Raw genomic sequence first — 24064 nt, forward strand, 5'->3', positions numbered from 1 at the left:
CACCTAGCAGATTGGCTAAAATGAAAGAAGGGGAGAGTAATGAATGCTGGAGGGGATGTGGCAAAATTGGGACATTAATGCATTGCTAGTGGAGCTGTGAACTGATCCAGCCATTCTGGCTGGCAATTTGGAACCATGCTCAAAGGGCTATAAAAGAATGCCTGCCCTTTGATCCAGCCATACCATTGCTGGGTTTGTACCCCAAAGAGATCATAGATAAACAGACTTGTACGAAAATATTTATAGCTGCGCTTTTTGTGGTGGCAACAAATTGGAAAAGGAGGGTATGTCCTTCAATTGGGGAATGGCTGAACAAACTGTGGTATATGCGGGTGATGGAATACTATTGTGCCAAAAGGAATAATAAACTGGAGGAGTTCCAGGTGAAGTGGAGAGACCTCCGGGAACTGATGCAGAGCGAAAGGAGCAGAGCCAGAAGAACATTGTACACAAAGACTGATATACTGTGGTAAAATTGAATGTAATGGACCTCTGTACCAGCAGCAATACAATGACCCAGGACAATTCTGAGGGATTTATGGTAAAGATGCTACCCACATTCAGAGGAAGGACTGCAGGAGAGGAAACATATAAGAAAAACAACTGCTTGAACGCAAGGGTCGGGGTGGACGTGATTGAGGGTATGGACTCGAAACTACCACACCAATGCAACTACCAACAATTTGGAAATTGGTCTTGATCAAGGACAAATGACAAAACTAGTGGAAATGCGCATCGGCCATGGGTGGGGGGATTGCGGGGGCGTGGGGGTGAAGGGGATAGGAGGAGCATGAATCAGGTAACCATGTTAAAAATGTATATTAATAAATGTTAAAAAATAAAATAAAAATAAAAAAATAAAAAATGTAGTAGTTGGGGGGAGCCGAGGCAGAGAAGTGGCTCAGCGGACTGAAAGCCAGATGAGAAGTCCTGACCTCAGATACTTTCTAGCTATGTGACCCTGGGTCACTTAGCCCCCATTGCCTAACCCTTCTGCTTTGGAACCTACCCACAGTATTGATTCTAAGAAGGAAAGTGGGGGTTAAGAAAATGATGTAGGAAAATATTTAACAAAATAAACAACACTACAATAGAACATAGATAATGTTAATTTGTAGTTTTCTAAGTCAATATGGGGCTTGCAGGTATCCTTATGTATAATTTGGTGGCCCTATTTGAGTCAACACCTATGCTAGTACATAGAAGATAAAGATTTAAGTCTTAGTTTTAAGTCCTATTTCTGGCACATGCTGGTTGAATGACCCTAAAAATTCTCCAAGATGGCAAATTATGGGACAAATGCTTATTTGTATCTTTGGCGGGAGTTTCAAAACTGAACTTTCTCTTTGCCAATGCAATCACCATTTTTGATATATATGTATGTTTATATAAATATAAGCATATAAATTTATTATTATATGTATATATTTATATAACACATATAAATATAAGTATGTATAAAAGTGTCTATATTTGTATATATAATATATGTATGTGTGTATAAATTGAGTATAAATGAACTTTTGGTTTCTTTTCACACAATATTCCCATCTCCTGACTTGTGTGCTTGATTTGGCTGTTCCCCTTCCTCCTCACCTCTATCTCCCCATCTTCCTTCAAGATTCAGTCCAAAGTACATTGTCTGCAGAAGCATCTGACCAATGCAAAATCCATACATTGACCAGTGAGCTGAATAGACTTTAGATGTGAAAAATTAACCAATCACCCATACAGGCAGCTGGATACAAGAGAAGATAGAGTGTAGAGTCAGGAAGACTCCTCCTGAGTTCAAATGTGGCCTCAGACACAAACTACCTGTGTGACCCTGAGAAAGTCACTTAACCCTGTTTGCCTCATTCATCAAATGAGCTGGATAAGGAAATGGCAAATAACTCCAATATCTTTGCCAAGAGTTAAACATGACTGAAAATAACTGAACAACAACAATCATCTACTTAGATGCTGCTTTGGAACAAGCACCTCTTTCTTGAAGGGATTTTCAAAAATCTACAACTTAGGGTTTTAAATACACACTTCATAATTTCTTGCTGAGCTAGCTAACAGAATTAACAGTGGCCACACAGAAAATGAATAGCACCAAGCGACTGTCAAGTAAAATAATACTGCTTTGGCATTTACCTCATATGACCTCAAATTCAAACTGCATTTTCACAGACACACTGGCATATATGTAGAGTCAGTATGGTATTATGGAGAAAGTCTGGAAAACTTGGCTTCAAATTCTGACTCAAACTCTAAGTTAGCTGGGTTGAGTCTGGCCAATGCAATTAACCTTTGTGTGCTTCAATCAATGCCCTAGGACTTACCCATGAAGTCATAATGTAGACTATACCTATGTTTTTGGTAGAAGGAGTTCTCATTCAGGGACTCCTCTCCTAAATCTTTCATTTATTCAAGTATTGGTCTTGCACATAGCCACAGACATTCAGGATGCAGAACATCCACACAAATATATAGTAACCTATTTTCAGAGTTGAGTTGCTTAAAATGGATATCCATATAAATTTCTCTCTAATCTCATTAATTCCCATAGAAGAATGTCCACAATAGCATACTCTCTTACCTCATCAAAGACAAAAGCCTAATAATTCCTCCATCCTGTTTCTACGGTTACTTGTATGCCCCACACAAGTAACACAAATATACAGTAACCTATTTTCAGAGCTGAATTGCTTGAAGTGTGTATCTATAAATTTCTCTTTAGTCTCATTAATTCACATGTAAGAGTGTCCACAGCCACATCCTGTCTTACCTTATGAAGGGCAAAAGCTTAATAATTTCCTCCATCATGTTTCTACTGTTACTTGTATGCCTGGAGTATCCTGAATGAGCTCATAAAAGTGGTTTCGAAAGAATATAGAAATGCATGAGTAACCGACTTTTGTCAAAAAGAATGAGAACCCTGTTCCCAGGCTCAGAAACATTGATTATTACAATATACTGATCATTTACTGCTGGGCAGTTCAGACATCTCCAACTTCTGGAATGCTTCCATCATTCTATGCATGAAGAAATGCCTTCTCGTTATAGAATTTTTGCAAAGGGGAAATAATTCTAGCTACTGTTTTTCCTATAAAAGGGACTACTGTGTTTCTGCTATTCTCACCAGCGAGTTTCTGTAGGTGGTCATTTAAACGACAAAGGAAGTTCAAGGGTTCAAAACAGATTTCCACTGTTAAGGCAAAGAAATTGAAGTTTTAAATGAGTTCCCCCTGCTGAGCAATGATTTCTGAATCTAAGACTATTTCTTCCTTTCCAAAGCTGAGTTGGAAGGAGGACAGGAGGAGAAATTGTTGGAGATCTGAAAAGAAGAGAAGAATGGAAGATAAGGAAGAAGAGAAAGGAATCAGGATACAATCAGAAATGTGTTTACAACCAGCCAGTTTATTCTCTGGAGATTATCCAATGGAGAGACAGGGAAGTTAGCATGATAGGCTCACGCTCTATTCTGGGTATATCTTGATCATACTTCATTCAGTAGAATTAGAAATTAAATCAAGGAAGTATCTATATGGAATGTGTAATACCATAACGAACCTGGTAGAAGTCTAGGCTAGGAACAGTTGGAGAGAAGAGTGAAACCTCTATTTCAACATAAGTCATGAGATCATTCATATTTGGCTTCATTCCCCATTCACTAGCCTCCTACCCCTAAGCAAGGTCCCATGGCTTTCACGAATTGGACTAGGTAAACTCTTACTATGTCAGGTCTCCAGGCAGTTTCCAAGGGCAACAAGCCCCTTGGGAAAAGAGAGCTTATACTAAAGACCACTGGTAAATTGACAGGCTACCTTCTGGGGGTACTCTAACTTACACACACACACACACACACACACACACACACACACACACACACAAACACTCCTTTCATTTCCTAGATATGAACTTTTTTTTAATGTTCAGCCCATTTACAAAAAATGAGCATATGAAGAAACAGCAAAATCTTTCTCAACCTGAGAAAACTCCTATTCTTGTTTTTCTTTCTCTACTTCTTACTCTAAACTGTCAATACATTAACAATCCAGGCAACTTCTAAACTGTAAGAATGAATAGCATTTCCAACAAACAAAAAGCTTTTGAGTTACTCAAGATCTTACTTTATTGAAACTGAAATAATCTCTTAAGTAACAGCTTGAAAAAGATCCTAAAATTATACTTTGGAGGAAGTTAATAATATGGTTATTATTATTATTATTATTATTATTATTATTACTGACTAGTATTTATATAGAGCTTTAAGATTTGCAAAGTATTATATATGCTATCTCAAAATAAAATTAAAATGTATATATTTCAAAATATCTGGCTAATATGTTAATGTTACATAATGATATGTACTATTATGTGATAATATATTGTCATGATAAAGTTAAAGTGGTTTATGTTCTAGACTCTGTTTCATGATGTTTTGACATTTCTTGGATTAAATCAGGATGAAATTATAGCCCAATATTCCCCAGTGCATTACTGTCATGGCAGGGATGTGCTGGAGCCAGTGGGAGCATTTACACCTCAGAAATCAACAAAAAGACAAATCAGGGTTTGACTTACTGATTTGTTGAATGCCTAACTTAAGAAAGTGGAGAAAATGTTAATAATGTCAAATACAGAGTTATTCTCCCCACAGAGAACTAGCTGTTAAACATATAATAGAGAACCCTGTTGTTAAGTATGGATGGCCTGTTAGAGGAAAATTAATTGGATTGGTAAAAACATGTCACAAGCCTAAAAGACTTTTCAACAAATTTAATCAGTTAAAGTTAGTTCTTTGTGCATTATTGGGAAGGTAGGTAAAATGAATCCAACTTCCCAAAGTTTTTTCCTCTTCATTTTTGAATCTTGAAATCATATGATCCATTGTGATTTATTAAAAATTGTTTTCTCAAGCTATTATGTTCTCTCCATTTAAAACATATCAGTGATTTCTTTAAATTTGTTTTTCAGCTTGGTATTTCAGAAAATAAATCCTTCTAACTGGAACCACTGTACCTCAGTGTCTCTTGAATACCACTGAGGCTTCAGGTACAAAGAGCCCTGAGTCCATGAAATTCTTCTTATCAAATCTCCTGCCTCTAGCAAGGTAATGTTTCTGAATATAGCTTTAGCAGGTATTAAAAGTAAAGGATTTACATTTTGATGAATAGAGAATATATTGTAGAGGGGAAAGACTTTAAGTTGAGAAATCACTTAGATGACTGTTGCAAAAGTGTGGCAGAGAGATGATGGAGGAATATAATCGAGTTGTGGCTTTGTGAGTCAAGATAGTTTTTTTTTTTAATTTTACAATGGATTAAATGTATAAGATGAACGAAAGTGAGAAAGGCAAAGAAGGAAGAACTATGTCAAACACTTTAGTACTCAGGATAAAATGTCACATTCAACAAATTTAATCTTAAGGAAAAATTGGGATGATTATTGCTATACATTTGCATATATTGTGTTTTAAGCTTAAACATAAACATGAATTTTGTTAAAAATGTTTCTTTAAGTAGAGGATTTATTCTTTCAGTGCTTTTAAGTTCCTTTGACCTAGTTTTGAATTTGTCTATCATTTTCATCTCTTCAATGTAAAGGAGTTAATAAAGAGTGATAGTTTTTCCCTGAGGAAAAACAGGTGAGGAGATAATACAAGTCAGATTACATTATCCCAATAAATCTTCTTTTCAAAACAAACATCATTTTCTCTTTTTGTGGGGCATTTCCCATTTCCACTCAAACTTCTATGGAATGCTTATGAACAGAAAAAAAAAGTCTTTTAAATAGAATGGCAGTTTTAGAAACATGTCATTGATCTCTCTGTTCAGGCCTGTAGTTTCATTTCAATTAATTCTTATAAATTCTTGGTTTGAAAATGTCTAATGCCTTCAATCCACAATGAGTCATGGCAGGAGCATCCAGTAGTTAAACATCCCACATTAAAAGGTCCGTGTGAACATGAGCACAACCTCTAACAGGATTAACTGGGATGCGTGACCACAATGCTGTGAACATGAAAACTACATTGTGGGGGAAAGACATGTGTCTTTGCACAACATGCAAAGAGAAAACCAAACTTTTTTTTCAGAATGTGAAATTGTGGAATTGACAAATGGATATTCGCAAGCTCTATGCTATGCATACAAGTTTATGTGTGAGTGTGTATGTCTATATATGCACATGTATATACAGCATTCATATGTATATACATATACAGACATACACAAGCAGGTGAGATCTCCTTGACTCAGCTAGCAGATTTAGTGTTTTATTCCCAGAACCAAATTAAACCGTGTCCCATTGAACACAATCAAGACAATTGGCTCTGGACGCGAGTTATTATTGATGTGAAGCACTGGATGAAGCATTGCTCCATATCTTTTGCCACTGTGGTCCCCACTTGTGTGGGGCCATTAACCAGACAGCACAATGGCATTCTAAATGAATTGGTTTAGTGGCAGAAACTGTTTTGGGCAAATATGTACATAAATAAAATAAAGAATTGAAATAAAAATAGTAAATCATTAAAATAAAATGAAAATATATACTTGTGTTCTTTGTACATTTTATAATTAGTCGCATATATGCAGATGGGCAAATCTTACTAGACTGCTAATTTATTGAAGTAGAATTACATGAGTCCTCCTCTAAAATTCTACTTCAATGTTTTATCACAGTGTGGAGGCAGTCCTAGATTTTTGAAGGTTATGGCAGTAGAATGTAAGCTGTGGCAGACCCACAAAGTTAGAAATCCTTTGAGCCAAAGCCTGATGGTAGAATGTATGTCTGTCATCTGAAAACTGGCATATTGAACATTAGAGAAGCTCGTCACTTAGAAGTTTGGCTGGCAGGTGCTAGTTATTATTATTAATTATTGTTATTATGACACAGGAACTCATGGAACTTCTATCAGGGCACAGGATGGAATATATAATGGAGAAGAAGAAGTTAAGTCTTATCTTGGACTGACTAGTTAAGGTTTAGTTAAGTCTAAACCTAAATTCTTAGAAGTTAGGTCTAAATTTGGACTGACTAATTAAGTTCTTAGTTAAGAATAATCCTCATTAAGGTCTTAGAAGTTAGGACTAACTAGTTAAGGACTTTGGACTAAGTCTTAGAAGGTAGGATCTAACTAGGACTGTCCAAATAAGGACTTTGGTAGGACTTAGTCCCGGTTCTAATTCTAAACTGTTAGTATATTAATAACTCAGGCAACTTCTCTGCTGTAAGAAAGAGTGGTACTTGCAAAAAAAAGCTTTTGAATTATCCAAAGGCATTATTTTGTTGAAACTGGTAATAACAATCTCTTAAGTAACAACTTTAAAAAAGGTCTTAAAGTTATAATTTGGAGGAGGTTAATAATGTAGTTATTATTCCTCCTACTGATAATGGCTAGCTTTTATATAAAGCTTTAAGGTTGGCAAAATACTATATATACTATCTCAAAGTCAAAATATAATATCTGGTTAATAGGTTAATATATAATAATGTATAATATTCTATTATAATATAATTATAATATTACATATTATAATAATACAATTCTTTGGAAGAAACAAAGTATACCGATGTGGGCATACCTAACCAGACATTATACATAAATAGCTTAGAAACCTTGTAGTTAAATTAACAGCAATACTTTATAGTTCATAAACAAGTAGCCTAATTGCACAGTTTGAATTTCATTTAACATTCTCTGGATCTTTTGTAATTACTATTGGGAAGTCTTATATTCGAATTCTAAATTTATGTTCAAAAAGGATCTTATATCTATGTATAAAGGATTTAAATACAAGAAGACTTTGAAACTTGTTTTTCTAGATTTCCCCACTTCTGTGTCTTTCCTTTCTTTGAAAACAATTTTGGGCTCTGGAAATATTTTGTATTCGATACATATATACAGAAGACACATGTGCCTTCGTATCTTTGTGTAGGTACGAGTATGTCATTGTTTTATATAATTAACATTATATGATCAACATTCAGCAAATTTTATTCTTATGACATCCCTCTAAAATTCATGTCTAGAAAAAAGAGAGGAACATCTAATTAGAGAGCCATGTACTATTTAAACATCCTTGTTGGGTTAGCTAGGTGGTTCAGTGGATAGAGCACCAGGCCTTAAGTTGGGAGGATCAGGATTCAAATCTGCCCTCAGACACTTTCTAGAAGTATGACTCTGGGCAAGTTACTTAACTCTGTTTGCCTAGCCCTTGCCTTTCTATCCAAGAATTGATACCCGGGCAGAAAGTACAAGTTTTTAAATAAATAAATATCCTTATGAAAAGTGAAAAGGCTATAGGAATACAAATTTAGAATTGGAAGTTGCCCTAGAGGACAATGAGCCCATCTCCCTCACTTCTCCAGTGTCATACAAGTGGCTGAATTGGGATTGGAACATCACATTTCCCTTGGTCCAAATCAAGGGACCATATCCAGTATGCCACACTACTTCCTTATAGGATCCATGCCACTTAGAAGATGGTATTTCAGAGAGGAAAAAAATCTTATTTAAAGATCCTTATATAGGAAAAAGGAATAAGCATTTATTAAAAGCGTATTGTGTTTAAGGCTTCATACCAAGCATTTGACAAATATTATTACGACCTTGAGTTTTATTGTTGTACAGTCATTTCAGTTGTGTTTGACTCTGTTTCCCCATTTGAAGTTTTCATGACAAAGATACTGAAGTGTTTTGCCATGTCTTTCTCCAGGTCATTTTATAGATAGGACACTGAGGCAAACAGGGTTAAGTGACTTGTCAAAGGTCACACAGCTAGAAAGTGTCCGAGGGCAGATTTCAGGAAAATGAGTTGTCTTGATTTCAAGTCCAAAGCTCTATTCACTGTACCACTGAGCTGCTCTACAACCCTAAGGGGTTTTTATTATCCCCATCATCATTATTATTACAATATAATATTAATATAATTATTATTCTCCCCACTTTACAGTAGAAGAAACTGAGGAAGACAATGGTTAAATGATTTGCCCAGGGTCTCATAAGTAGTAAGTGTTCAATGCCAGATTTGAACTCAAAGGTTAGTGCTTTTTAACCACTGATGCCTATGGAATGCCCATGGAAAAAATGAAACCATAAGGGCTAAGTAAAGGAGGACTTAGAAGGGAAGGAGAACATATTACCAGGAATGATTTTACATGATCTAGCCGGATTCAAGAATTCCAAATAAGGTTTACATCTCTATCTGCAAGGATTTGGTGATTCTAGTGAGGCATGCTGATTCTCCTTAGTTAGTATTAGATTATAATCTCTTTAAACACACACACACACACACACACACACACACACACACACACACACACACCAATGCCCATCAACTTCCTTGAATTTTCTCTCAAGCCTTCCTTCTGCACAGAAAGGACCTGGTTTTCCCACCCCACCCCCACCTCCACGCCACAGTCTGAAGGAACAGTAGGGTAGCTGAGCTTTGCTTTTATGGTATGCAGACCCACTTATCACATTCATGATTTGGATCAAGGGTACATGACCTCTTTCTGTGACTGGTCAACCCAGAGCAAACATAATTTACTGGAGGTCATGGCTCTTATTAGGACTTGGCATTCAATGCTGATGAAAAAGAGAAACTAAAGGGTCTTTTTCATCTTGTCTGAAATCATAGACCCAGTCCTACCAACAATAACAGAACCCCACAACACACAAGAATTTTCTTGGTCTTTTCAAAATTGTTTTTCCTATCATTTTTTTTTCCTTAAGGCATTAGAGGCCAAAAACTCCACAGCTTTCTAAATCTCAAAGAAAAGTAACATGGGCACATCTGCTGCCTTATGCAATTTTCACACCTTAGAGTTCCTTAGGAAAATGAGAATGATGAAAAATGGAAGTCTTATTCAACAAGGTATTGAAATATCCTGTTTGTGTAAATGCAAAAACTTAGGGACAGAAATGAGGCTCAGGAGTTCAAGAGGGAATGAAGGGAAGTAAAATTCATCCTCATGTTATTTGGAAATCTGAAAAAATCTTGAAATTCTAGTAAGAAAAGCCCATACCAAAATAAGTTAAATTAAATGACATTGACTTCAAAATATGGAATAACAAGGGTGGGATGGAGGGGGAGTTGGTTCCTGGAGAAGAAGAGAGAAAATTTAGATGTGATTTGACCAACCCAGTGAAGTTCTTAAGACTAAAACCAACAGATGATTATTTTCAGTAGGCTTGACCTATGCCCCTTTACATGTAGTTGCTGAAAGGATGTGTAACCTTTATCTCAGAAGATAATGAACTGGTTATATTATCTCTGCTGACAGTCCAGAATCTTTATATTCCCCATCAGCAGTATACCGTACTGTAGTCAATATGTGTTAAGCAGCTCAAACATAATCCCAGTGGGTTCATCTATATCCATTCTAGACAGCGATGTCGTTGCTAATGTCAGGCATAGGTATCATTTTCAGGAAGGAGCAGGAAGAAAGTTTCTATCGTGACAAGGAGACCACTCCAGCTAAAAATCATTTTTTTGTTGTTTTTTGTTTTTTTTAAACATTTATTAATATTCATTTATAACCTGTTTACATACTTACATACTTTCCCCTTTACCCCCCCCCCCCATGGCCAACACACATTTCCACTAGTTGTAACATGTGTCCTTGTTCAGGGCCTATTTCCATATTGTTGTTAGTTGCATTGGTGTGGTAGTTTTGAATCCACATCCCCAATCATGTCCACCCCGACCCATGCATTCAAGCAATTGTTTATCTTCTATGTTTCCTCTCCTGCAGTCCTTCCTCTGAATGTGGGTAGCATCTTTACCATAAATCCCTCAGAGCTGTCTTGTGTCATTGCATTGTTGCTGGTACAGAAGCCCATTACATTCGATTTTTCCATAGTATATCAGTCTCTGTGAACAATGTTCTTCTGGCTCTGCTCCTTTCACTCTGCATCAGTTCCCGGAGGTCTCTCCAGTTCGCCTGGAACTCCTCTAGTTTATTATTCCTTTTAGCACAATAGTATTCCATCACCCGCATATACCACAGTTTGTTCAGCCATTCCCCAATTGAAGGATATACCCTCCCTTTCCAGTTCTTTGCCACTACAAAAAGTGAAGCTATAAATATTTTTGTACAAGTCTGTTTATTTATGATCTCTTTGGGGTACAAACCCAACAATGGTATGGCTGGATCAAAGGGCAGGCATTCTTTTATAGCCCTCTGAGCATAGTTCCAAATTGCCAGCCAGAATGGTTGGATCAGTTCACAACTCCACCAGCAATGCATTAATGTCCCAATTTTGCCACATCCCCTCCAGCATTCATTTCTCTCCCCTTCTTTCATTTTAGCCAATCTGCTAGGTGTGAGGTGATACCTCAGAGTTGTTTTGATTTGCATTTCTCTAATTATTAGAGATTTGGAACACTTTCTCGTGTGCTTATTAATACTTTTGATTTCTTTACCTGAAAATTGCCTATTCATGTCTCTTGCCCATTTATCAATTGGGGAATGGCTTGATTTTTTATACAATTGCTTTAACTCCTTGTATATTTGAGTAATTAGACCCCTGTCAGAGTTTTTCGTTATAAAGATTTTTTTCCCAATTTGTTGTTTCCCTTATGATTTTGACTACATTATTTTTGGTTGTACAAAAGCTTCAAAATAATTTTTAAACAGTTTGACATGTTAGGTCCTCATTTCTCAGTGGGTCTGAGATAAGCCATTCTGAGAGTTTTTAATTGTTTCTATCATGCCTTTATTATTTATTTGTCTATATGGATACTTAAAACACTGCCCAGATCTCAATGGAAGAGAGTTTCATTATATGAACTTCATTCTCAGCATGAAAATACTCAGCCCAGCAAGAGACCAGAGAAGATTGTGATATTTTGCAAATAAGCACACAAAAATTCTTATTTGAGCCACCAAATTTGTCTACACTCTGTCCATATGTCCCTATGTCACCCATTTTGGGTCATCTAACCTTTCTTCAAATACTGCCTACTTCCAGGGAGTAGTCTCATTCTTTAGCATATATGCTCATACATTACCCTTAAATCCAAGTAAAAGAAAAGGGGGAATGAAGAAATAAAAGAGGATGCCTTAAATTTCTTTAAGGTTCATTGCCAGATTTTCATTAAATGTGCTGTCTGATTCTACTTAGATCTTTGTTTAAAATTTAAAAAAAACATTTCTTTTAGGTCTATTGCCAGATTGCTTAGAGTCTGAGGTTCAAATTCCACTTCTGACACTTAATACCTGTATGACCTTGGCCAAATCGCTTAACCTCTCCAGGCCTCAGTTTCTTCATCTGTAAAACAAGAAGGATGACCTAGATGACATCTGAGGTTCCTATTAGTCCAAGATCTACAATTCTATGTTTCTATGATGTCTGATTTCTCTTAGGTCCTCAGTTCCATGAATAGTCTAGTGTTGTCCCTATTTTCTTTTACTTCTGTCTCAGCTAAAGAACTCAAAATATTCTGTGACCTCACGTAGCTTTCTGTTCTGCATTGGGTTTAAAGAATCTATGTCTGGAAAGGATATTGGAAAAAGTCAAGAATTGTGGGATCTAAACCAGACCCTACCACTATCTATGGTACCTCAGACAAGTCATTTAACCTCTGTCACCCTTCATAACCCTAATGTTAAGTGAGGATCTCTGCCAGCCCCAAAAGTCTATAGTTCCATGATAAGGCATTGAGAGCCATCCTTCTCATTTCCCCTGATGTGAGCAATGGGGAAAGGAAGGTCAATTGAATGACTAAGGACCCAGCTACACATAAAAGGCTTTATTAAAGATACCTTAATGGCATATTAAGAATTGCTCAAAGAGTCAGGAAATAGAGCAGGAAGCTCCTTATGCCGCCTCAAAGTGAAATTGAGTGAAGGGAATGCTAATCCCATCCTCCATCAACCATAATTCTCATTTCCTCCAAAAAGCCAGAATCAAACTGAGTTGAGTACCCAGAAAGGTTGTCTCTAAGACAGGCAGGCTCCTCAACTTTCACCTACTCTCTTACCTCTAACCTCATTATTTCTGTTCCTATTATGTTTAAATACTAATTAACTGACCTTTTCTCTCCATCTTCCATATACTCTTTCATTCATTCGCTCAAGACAAATTTATTAATTTATTGTGTCTTCTATATGTCAGGTACTTGAGACACAGAAAAATACACACGAATAAATGTATGCACCCCTGAAACAGTACCTGCCCTCAAGGAGCTAACATTCTATTTGGAGAAACAATAAATATGCATACAAATAAGTCAGTACTAAAAGAAAAGAGAAGGACTGTGGTTCATGGGTATGGGGAACTACAGGTAGAAAAAGACCCTCTACCAAGTTAGATCTGCAATGCAAAATAGCCTTTAGAGAGTTTTCTTTTCTTTTTTTTTAAATTTAAATATTTTATGTTTTAGAAAAAATTTCCATGGTTACATGATTCATGTTTTTACTTTCCCCTTCACTCCCCCTTTACCCACCCCATAGCCAACTCACATTTCCACTGGTCTTAACATGTGTCATCAATCAAGACTTATTTACATATTATTGATAGTTTCTTTTGTGTGGTCATTTAGTGTCACATCCCGCATCAACCCATGTGTTCAAGCAGTTGTTTTTCTTTTGTGTTTCCTCTCCTGTAGTTCTTCCTCTGAATGTGGGTAGCTTCCTTAGAGAGTTTTCTGAGGCACTGAGTTGACCTGGATCATATAATCAGTATATATTATAGGTGGGATTTGAGCTTAGATCATCTTGACTATAAAGCCAATTTCTATCCACTTGGACATACTTTCTCTCAAGTACAAAATATGTACAGGCTAAATACAATGTAATTTTAGAAGGAAGGACATTACCTAGTAGGAGTTGCGGATAGGAATGATTCAGGAGAGACATCCTGAAAAAGTCAACATTTGTGCTGAGTCTTGAATGAAGCTAGGGACTCTAAAAGGTGGATATGAGGAAGGAGTGCCTTCTATGCATGAGGGACAGGCTGTATAAAGATATGGAGACTTGAGAAGGAATGTCATGGTTGGGGAACAGCAAATAAATCAGTTTGGCTAGAACAAAGAGAGCATGAACAGGACATTCATGCCAGATGCCTAGAAAGGTAGATGCTTTTACGGTCCAGTGGCAATGTTTCTGCCTCTGTTTTCTCTTCTCCAGGATAATAACTAGTTTCCTTCATTTCTAATCACACATTCTACTCCAACTCATGAAATCAACTTTATGAAGATTCTGGGTTTTTTTAAACCAATTTTTAAAAGCCAACACATAAACAGGCACTTCCAGCCAAAGGTTGCCCTGACCAATGTTATTTCCTGATAAACATCATTAAATTGCTTTAGCCAAGGAGGAGAAAGGTTCTGGATGACCAAATCTGTGATTTTGCTAATATCTCCAGAATGAAGAAACTTCTTACCAATACAAGTTCTCTAAACCATATAGTTCTCAAAAGTTGCCCAGATTCAGAACTGAGAGTTTAACTGACTCAAGCCAGTATGCCAGAAACAGAATACGAGCTCAGGTCTCTGGCTGTGATGCTAGTCCTCCATCTATGAGACCAGAATACCTAACATAGCATATATAACCATTATCACCCCAGGAAGTCACTTAAACTGAATGCCTCAGTTTCTTCATCTGTGAAATGAAAATAATAGTAGTGTCTACATCTCAGGGGTATTGTGAGGAAGGAAAAATATTCATGAAGCCTTTTGCAAGTACTATATCAATGCTAGTTAATATGATTATTCAGCCGATCTCCCAATCATCATATTTATAATATTATACCAATGGAACTAACAGCTGTAGTAACATAATATTGTCTGACATTAAGTTTTTGTGGAACCTAGTAAGTATGTCAGGTTGGACATGCCTGTAATAGTCACAGATTGTAAACACCAAGAGGATGGAATTCTTAACAAGACAGGTTGTTATCAGTATGCACCGACCTACCTAATGAAATTCAAAACTTAGGAACATACTTTTAGAGAAAAATTGGCACACAGTCTACAGACTCAAATCACAATCGCTTTCCCTGCTGGAAACAAAGGACACAATCATTCCACAAGACAGCAAGTTAAAAATAAATCTCAGGCTTGAGAAGAAAACTCTGTAAAATGAATGGATGTGGATTAGACCACATTATGAAAGCACAGAGGTAAACAGAGGTCTAGGGGTAAGCTATTCACAAAGTCTGAATCTACTTTAAAATCCAACTATACTCTCATCAAAAGAAATATATAAAGCTGAGTCAGCCTGCTTAGAACCTTAAAAGGACCGTAAAGAGAAAGCATTTTATATTTGGTCTCACCATTTATTCAATCACCCAATTTTTTTTTCACTGCAGGGAACCAAGCCAAATAAATGTCAAAACACTATTAAGGATAGGGAGAGAGAATGGATTTTCATAGGTAAAAGCAAATTATAGATGAGGAAATTCCCTTTATCAATGTATGGTGCCATCTTCTCTGAACCTTACTGCCTAGTATAGTGAGAGGTTAACTGACATGCCCAGAGTCACACAGACAGTCTCTAAATCCAACTAGCTAATACGCCATGCTACCTAAAGATACTCTTATCCCTTTCAAACCTAATCACCAATAACCATTTATCAAGATTCTTTTATGTACAGGATACTACGCTAAATATCAAAGATACAGAGAGGGGTCAGTCAGTGATCTTACTCTTACAATCAAGTTTTAGGAGACATGACATACACATAAAATCATAATTATCAACAAAGTTAGATAAATGTGCCAAAGGAGTGGCACAGATCAATATTTCCCAATTCAAATTAGAGTACAGACTAGCAAAATATCTAAATTTTCTGCCAAGAATCATTCCCTTTCTCCTGCATGTTCCCATACTTGCCTCATGCAGGCCTTAAGCAAGTTAACAGCAGACTTGAAGCCAGAATAAAGATGGGTAGAAGGAACAGGTCCCAGGAATAAGCAAAGAAAAAGGAGGAGCTAATGCTGAAAGCTTAACAGGTTTTAAAAGGGCCTTTGACAGTAAAAAAGATTTTACAGACTAGTAAAACAATGCTATGGACTGATGGTTAGGCAACTTTGGTATAAGATGATCAGTAATACAATGGTTTGAAAGTAATAGTAAAAAAAAATTACAGACTAGTAAAAAAAAACAGTGATAGTTAGGCAGCCCTGTTATAGACCAATTATGTTGAAATAAAAATGTAATTTTCCTTCATCCATGTTCACATACTCCCTAAAATTCATTCATCCATCTCTTGGGGTTTTGTGGACCTTGGGTTAAAAATCCCTCATATACAGCAAAACATTAAATGGCCCTTTTACCATATTACAGACACCTTTGTCTGAGGGATATCTTTTTTGCATGTGTTTTTTCCTCCTTTGGCTAATATAACCTGCATAGTACCTTGTATATGATGGAAGCCCACTAAAAGTGAGCCAATGATAACATTACTTTCAGTTGTACTCGGTACCTGCTTGACTATCATTGAAAAGTTACCCAATATCCTCTCTCAATCCAAATTCAGTGTAAGTGTTGGTTACAAAACAGAGCATCTGAGTTAAGCATGACATAAGGCTGCCTTTAACAGCAATTGAACACCCACCTCTTGGCAGAAGAGTGATAGACCAGAGGTGAAAACTAGCACATCCATTTTCTGTCACAGGCAATGGGTTGGATTATTTTGCCTGACTATACTTATTTGTTACAGAGAAAGGTTCCTAGGAGGGGAATGCGTTAGTGGACAGTGACAGAGTTGGGGAAAAAACCCAAAAAGGGAAAAGATAGCTAGTTGGCATTTATATAGTGCTTTAAGTTTTCCAAAGTGCTTTGTAAATATTAGCTCTAATTTATCTTCATAACAACTCTGGAAGGTAGGGAACAAAAGAGCATCAACAAAACATTTTTTAAGTACAAAGCAAAATAAAAAAGTTTAGAAGGGGGTACAAACAGGGTACTATTATATTAAATATAATACATACTTTTAAAAACTGAACTACTTAATGGAAGTATTGGTTGTAAATAAAAATCTTTCTTGTTCTTTGTATCCAGAATTGTTCAGATTTGCTGATGAATGTTAAGTTCATAATAAAAAAGGACATTAAAAATGTTCTTCAAGTATAGGTCTCCTTTTGTTCAACAATAGAAACAAATAGAAATTGAAGTAAGTTTGCAGAAAAACCTGCATTTTCAGCACCCCAAAAAGTGACAAAAATAATAGCAGTAAGTCTTAGAGGCAGCTTGTTATTTCAAGACCTTTTCTAGAATTTTATGGATAAAGTGTCACCTCTACCTGTCTAGTTGTCTCCAAGTGCCCAAGGACAGATCTTAAGTGACCCAAAAACCTTGCAACTGTAAGGTAACTAAAGTTGAGTCAGTGGATATGTAATAAAAACTGACTAACTTTTCATTATTTAAAATAAAAGACAAGTAGTACTGAACAGAGGAGCCCCAAAGTAGTTTATGTAGATGTAAAGGGAGAACAGCAGAGGGAAATAGTAAATATTTAAAACAAACAACACTATGACAGCAGGAAAGGAAAAAAAATTACAATCTCTCCATAACTCAGGATTTACTACATTAATCTTTTAATGCGGTAAGGGATTTGCAGAGACAGATACCAACACAGATACTATTGGATGTCACTTGCATTCAGCTTCTAAATAAATAATGTATTGGAAGAGGATGCCAAAAGATCTGAGTTTCATAGGTGTACTTGAGGGGAGGAATCCATAGAGGGACATCTTCTTTCTCAAATCCTTCCATGCATTCTTTGTGCTATTAGCCTTTCATTGATAGGCAGAAAGCCTAGTCAGGGTTCTATTTTTGCTTTAATATTTCACGAGTTTATGATATCACCTAAGGGAGTTCTCCCTCTGTTAGCATAGACTACAACCCCTCCACAACTTAGTAAACAATAATAATAATTGTGTGTTTTTTCAGTTTTCTAGTGTCTCTGGTTCAGCTAAGTTGGTCTTCAGACGACAGACACATTTCATTGAGAGGGCTATAAATTCGATGTTTCGAAATTGGACAGCAGAAAGTACTCGATTTGGAACAATAGCATCTGAATTCCTGACTTTTCCCTGATATTCCCTGTGTGACCTTGAGAAAAAGTACCTTGCATCTTGGGGCCTTGGTTTCCTCATCTTTAAGGAGATGAGATTGAACTAAATTGCCTCTAAAGTCATCCCCCCACACCCTCCATCCAACTCTAAGTTCATGCTGCTAGATCCTATGTTCTTTCTGGTTTGGTGGGGGTTGGCCAAGGTTGTATTCCACTAGCATGATCTATGAGAATTATAGCTCACAATACACAAGCAAAAGTTATTCAATTTTGACTTAATAATACATAAATGAAATAAATAATGAAGCAAAGAAACAAAAGAAAGGGAATGTCAAGGGGGAAAGGGGAGGAAAGAAAGAAGGAAGGTGGAAGGAAGGAAGAGAAAGAAAGAGGAAAAAGGAAAAATGGGAAGAAATAAGGAAGGGGGAAAGGAAGTACTCAATATAATGGGTATTCAAGAGTCTTTGTCAGTTTTACATAGTTCTGTCCTGAGAATCTTCTTGCATTTTATAGCTAAGAATGACTCTACTAAGTTAAATATTATTGCTTAGAAAATAGGTTATGTACATTATGTACGCTTCTGTTGTTTAAAATAAAAAAATTATTTAAAAAAGGATTTCATAAGATGAGGAAGGAAGGAAGGAAGGAAGGAAGGAAGGAAAAATGGTAGAAAAAAGTTATTTAGTTCTTTGGATTGTAGCAGAGGTCCAGCTCTATTATGTGCTACAAAACATTACTTGGCTCTATCTATTCCATCTTCTCCCTCTTATCACAATCAGCTTATGGCTTGGCCATGCTCCTGTTCATGATGGTGAAACCCATAAAGCAGGCTCCTCCAGTCTCATGAAAATATAGCCTTCATCTTTAATTAGCTAGAATGTCAAGGCAATGTAGGCTTTCTGTCTGAGTGAAATTAGGAGAGGGTATTTAAGGATTCCTGAGAACTGCTACATTAGCACTCAGTAGTAGAAAATACAAGGACATTTATTAAAACTTCTCAGTCCTTTTTTTTTAATTAAAAAAGAGTCCCATGGCACAATCCCATCTAGACATTACTGTAATTAGCCAGGACATGCAGCTAAGTAAGTAGGGAGATGTTCTCCTTCTCTTTAGTTTTCATAATTCAGAGTGGAAGGCTGGAGGGATACTACTCTACTTCATGACAACATCAAGAGTCTCTGACCACAAGAGACCATTTTAGGGAAGGCTATTCACAAGACCCTGCTTGTTCAGACAGGAAAGTAAATGAGTTGCTTTTTGTGGTGCAGGCCAGTCATCAAAAGGATTTCATAAGATTAGTAATTGGGTGCTTATAGGATATCTTCAGGAAAATAGTCTTTTCCTTACAGGAAAAGCTGATATTATAATGCATCTGCCCAGCAGTTGGTCATCACCAAGCAAGAATCAATCTGAATCACACTTCATAGCTTGTTCTTCCAGAAGTCCCTCTGTCATTTTTTTCCTGCCCATATGCGGTATGAGTTCTGTGATATACAGGGTCACATGAAAGTAGCAGTGTAGAAATAGAATTTTTTGTCATAAAGTCAAATTAGCTTCTTCTGATACCAACAACAAAAAACCAGAGAGAAGGAGTCTTCATAGACATGATCATGTACTATTGCACTCCACTTCCAGGGTCATTCTTTAATAGAAGAATATAAGAGAATTAGGGTGCTCACTCACAGCACTAAAAATGCTATATAGCCACACAGGCATACAGCTTATAGGGAAAACTGGTCTATGTATCCAGAAGTTCTTAGGATTCAAAGCTGGAAAATACCTTTATGATCCATGCTACTTATATTACAAAGGAGGTAACCAAGGCCCAGAAAGGTAAAAGGCACTCATCCAAGGTCATATAGATGAGTATCAGAGGCAGAGGCAGAATATGAACTTGGGTTTCCCTGCTCCAAATTCAGAGTTCTTTCTAATACATGAGTGACACATTCAGAAAACTGCTATCATCATAGTGCTACAAAAAGCACAGAACAACACTTCCTTCATTCTCTCCCAATCCAAATAAGATTTCTTTCCTTTTTATACTAACCCAATCTCTTTTTCCTTTGGGTTCTTGAAGAATGAAACAACAAGCTCTGTGTCAATCACTTTTAGACACATTTTCCCCTAAGGTCATTGGCCATAGCACTTCTCAAACCCTGCAGTACTAAATCTCAGCCTCTGTGATACATTTCTCTTGACAGATGAATGATTCAAAGGACCAGGGTAGATGGAGATTGAGGCACCTTTCCCCTTAACTAAGCTAATTAAAATTGTTTCATGCTCAAATACAGGCAAAGGAACTTCCAGTCAAAATGGCAACATATATTTTTTTAGAGTAGCCTACTTCTCCCACAAACCATTTCAGCAAAGTTTTAAGACTTCAGCAGAAGGAAAAATAGTAAAGAAAGATAAGGAAAAATAACTTTAAGTTCCTCTATCCAGTCTAGGACTGTGTAAGATGACCACAAGTATATAGAGACAAAGCATAAACAAATCAGGAGCAATAGAAGTCACAGCTGCCAGGAAGACTGTTGTAACCATGAAAGAACGGAATAGGAGCTAAGTGGCAGAAGGCAGAGAAACAAACCCAGTGCAATAGTCAGCCCAGAAGCCAGGCAAACTTCATTCCATGAGACACAGCAAGAATCACATCTGGACTGTGGAGTCCAGTAGAAGGACAGCTAATATAGCACAATCGAGAAAATTTAGCTATAATCCAGTAGGGCCACAGCAAAGGAGAGAACCAACTTATAGGTGTGGACTGTGAAAGGGAAAGGAGTAAGAGATGGTTGAAGGTCCACACCACAGTTACACCACCAAGAGACTCAACCTAAAACTAGAGATGCTTGCAGAAAGCAGAGCTAAGTGCTATTACCAAATCCAGAATGACAATGACCCCAACATCTAGAATAAAAGGGGGAAAAACTTCAGCATGAAATGGTTTGCAATTAATTAAAGTACAAAAATACAGAAGAGAACAGCATGAGATAAAGACAAGAAAGACAGTGTAGTAGCTACAACCATGTTAAATTTCATGTAAACAAACAAAAAGTCCCAACAAGCTGTGTGTGGTAAATTCAAAGTTTTATAAGCTATCCTCTTTTTTCTGTCCTTCTTTGTACATAAACATATTCAAATTTGTTTGTGACTAACAAATTCAGAACACAAAATATTTTTAAGAGTGAAGAGCTTTCAAAAAGGAAAAAAATCACAGAAAAGAAAAGAAAGTTCAAAGGGAGCCACAAACAAACAGGACAGATCTGGAACTGTGTTGAATTACTTGTGTGTGTATATAAAAGCTGTATGCAATACAGATTTATGGTGACATATATAATTCTTTTTCTGTACTTATTTGGAAATAATCCTTAATGTTGGTCAAATTCATAATAACATATACATATGTGTGTACATATATATGCATATATCATAGAATGAAGAGTAAGATAGCTTAAAGGAATTCCTTTGTATTGTTGGGTAAGGATTTTGTTGTTGTTAGGAAGAATGGTGGAAAAGCAGAAGAGAACAAATGTGCTCTGCATCCTAGAAAGACTTTAGTCTCTGAATACAGCTTTGAATTCCCTCTACTCCCACTTTTTCTTTTTTTAATTCTCACTTTTTCTTGACTTAACACCTGATAGCTAAAAAAAAAAAAGACCTTCATTAAATCTGGATTGAGAGGTAAAGGAAGATACTATATTCATAATTCGCCACACACCAATACATGAGTCTCAGTGAGGAGATTTTTGATGAATGGGTGGACATCCAAACACAAATGAACAATGCATTGGAAAGACCAATTTTCAGCCCTTGGAAAGTGGTGGGAGGGTATATAGGCTAAAGAAATATTGTAAAAATAATTTTACCCATTCAACTAACCTGGGAAGTTCTGGGAAGATATGCAAATAGAAGGAAAAGAAAAGGAAGAAAACTTCCAGTTGGCTCTCCAATGTTCAGGAATACCAGAAGAGAAAGCAGTAAGGTGAGAAAAAAGTTTAAGGATGAATGAGAGCTGACAGAAAATTCAAGCAACAAGACTTTATTAAAGTCAACCAGAAGAATGTATTCATGAATCCTATATCATCTATTATCTCACCACTTCTCCTTACAATGGGATGGTTAAAATCTAAACAGTGAGCAAACTGGTTTCACACCCTAGAGCCAGTTTTTGGTTCAGAAATACTGTCCTTTAGGGGCTAACTTGAACTCGTCCCTGAGTTCTGCCAGATTATGCCATTTGTGCCATTGAACCTAACTGGGCCAAGTTAGCATAACTTTGTTTGTCCCAAGGACAAGAGGATCAAATGTCATTGAGAGTGAGTGATGTCAAAAGAAAAAGGAAACAAGAAAGAGACAGAAACCAGCCTTAAGCATGGTTCTATTTAAAGCAGAAAATTAAAGGGCACATTATATATATATATGTATATATATATATATAATTTTTCATAGTTATAAAAACAATGGAATGTATAATCAAGTAAAAATGCCCATTCGTTTTATTCTTTTCATTTTTCCCTAATAATAATTAATAATTTAGCTAACATTGGCATTTCATTAGGCAAGGTTCAAAGTTAAACTATTCTTTTAGGGTTACTCAATTCACCTTCCTGGGCCTCCATTTTCGCTTTGGAAAGGAAAAGGATGGGTGAAATGAACTCTAAGGTCCCTTCGAACTCTATAATAATCTTAGGATTCAAAGGTTTCTTCTGTCATTTCAAAGTGTCTGATTGAAGCACTTTGAGTGATACAGTCACCACTGAATAATTTCAATACTAATCAGTCCACTGTTTTTCATCTGTCCCTCTAGATTTGGAGTAGGAAGGAAGAAAAAGCAAAAAACAGTAGCAAGGACATGAACTTTTGTAATATGGAAAGGCATCTATTATCTATCTATAACCCAGTTTTCCTCCATTCACCATTACTTCCCTAAACACTGCTTCAAATCAATGAACAGCACAAAATCTGGTTTCTCATCCTGGCTCTGCCACTAACAACATTTGTAACCTGGATAAGTCATATAATCTTTTTAGGCCTCAATTTTCTCCATCTGTAAAATGGAAAGACTCAAATGAGAGGATCTTGAAAGATTCTTCCAACTCTAAATCATGCCATCCTATAACTTTTAAGCTTCCTTCAACATATGGATTTTTCAAAAATGTAATTTATGTTCTCTGTCTCCCTTTGGTCACTTCTTTTCTCAATCTTCAGGGCTTCCATATTCACTATTTAATAAAACTACTTTCTCAAATATCTCTAATCACTGACCTTCTAATCGCCAAATAGAACAGCCTTTTTTCAGGCCACATTCTCCTTTGAATTCTCAACTATATTTTCTGTGATTTGTCTTTAGGCTGCTTCTTAAAATTCTTTTTTCCCCTTAGTTTATGTGGCATCACACTTTCTTGGTACAGTATCCCAGACCTCTAAATCTCCAAATCTCTGACGAGCCTTCTTTCTCCCTGTTGTTCCGTCATTTCACTTGTGCTCAACTCTCCATGATGCCATTTGAGCTTTTCCTGGCAAAGATACTGGAATGGTTTGCTGTTTCCTTCTCCAGCTCATTTAACAGATGAGAAAACGGAGGCAAACAGGGGTAAATGACTTGCCTAGGACCATACAGCTAGTAAGTGTCTGAGGCCACATTTGAACTCAGGTCTTTTTTAACTTAAGCCCCTGTGCTTTATCCACAGGTCCACCTCCTTGTCCTTTTTTCTCCTTAACAGGTTGCTATTCAACTATTATTCTGTACTTGGATTTTTTTCCTACTGTGACTTCTTTCTCCTACCGAAGGTCCTCATTTCCAATTGCCTAGCAGACATCTGCATCCAGATGTACCAATGGTACCTCAAACTCAGCATGTCCCAAACTAAACTCATCATCTCTCCTCCTCCAATCACTGTCTTCTCATTTCTTTTAATAGTATCACCATACGCCTCAACCTTCACATGTGAAGCCTTGGTGCCAATCAATAACTTCTCCCATAGCCAATGCATTGCTAAATTCATTCCTATCTCACATCTATATCTTTATATATATATATATATA

The 24064-nt window shown here is 36.5% G+C and overlaps 1 protein-coding gene across 5 annotated transcripts in view; it reads right to left on the bottom strand.

Moving 5' to 3' along the window:
- Positions 1 to 24064, bottom strand: part of NHS (NHS actin remodeling regulator) — a 449929-nt gene that overhangs the window by 400766 nt on the left and 25099 nt on the right. The window contains exon 2 of one of the 5 annotated variants that reach the window (XM_044670337.1): positions 14755 to 14769. The exons of the other annotated variants lie outside the window; for them this stretch is intronic. Coding sequence (XP_044526272.1) covers positions 14755 to 14769 — 15 coding nt within the window. The remainder of the gene's footprint in view (positions 1 to 14754; positions 14770 to 24064) is intronic. 5 annotated transcript variants of the gene reach the window in all.

The sequence above is a fragment of the Gracilinanus agilis genome, chromosome 3 (genome assembly GCF_016433145.1).
Source record: "Gracilinanus agilis isolate LMUSP501 chromosome 3, AgileGrace, whole genome shotgun sequence".
Classification (NCBI taxonomy): domain Eukaryota; kingdom Metazoa; phylum Chordata; class Mammalia; order Didelphimorphia; family Didelphidae; genus Gracilinanus; species Gracilinanus agilis.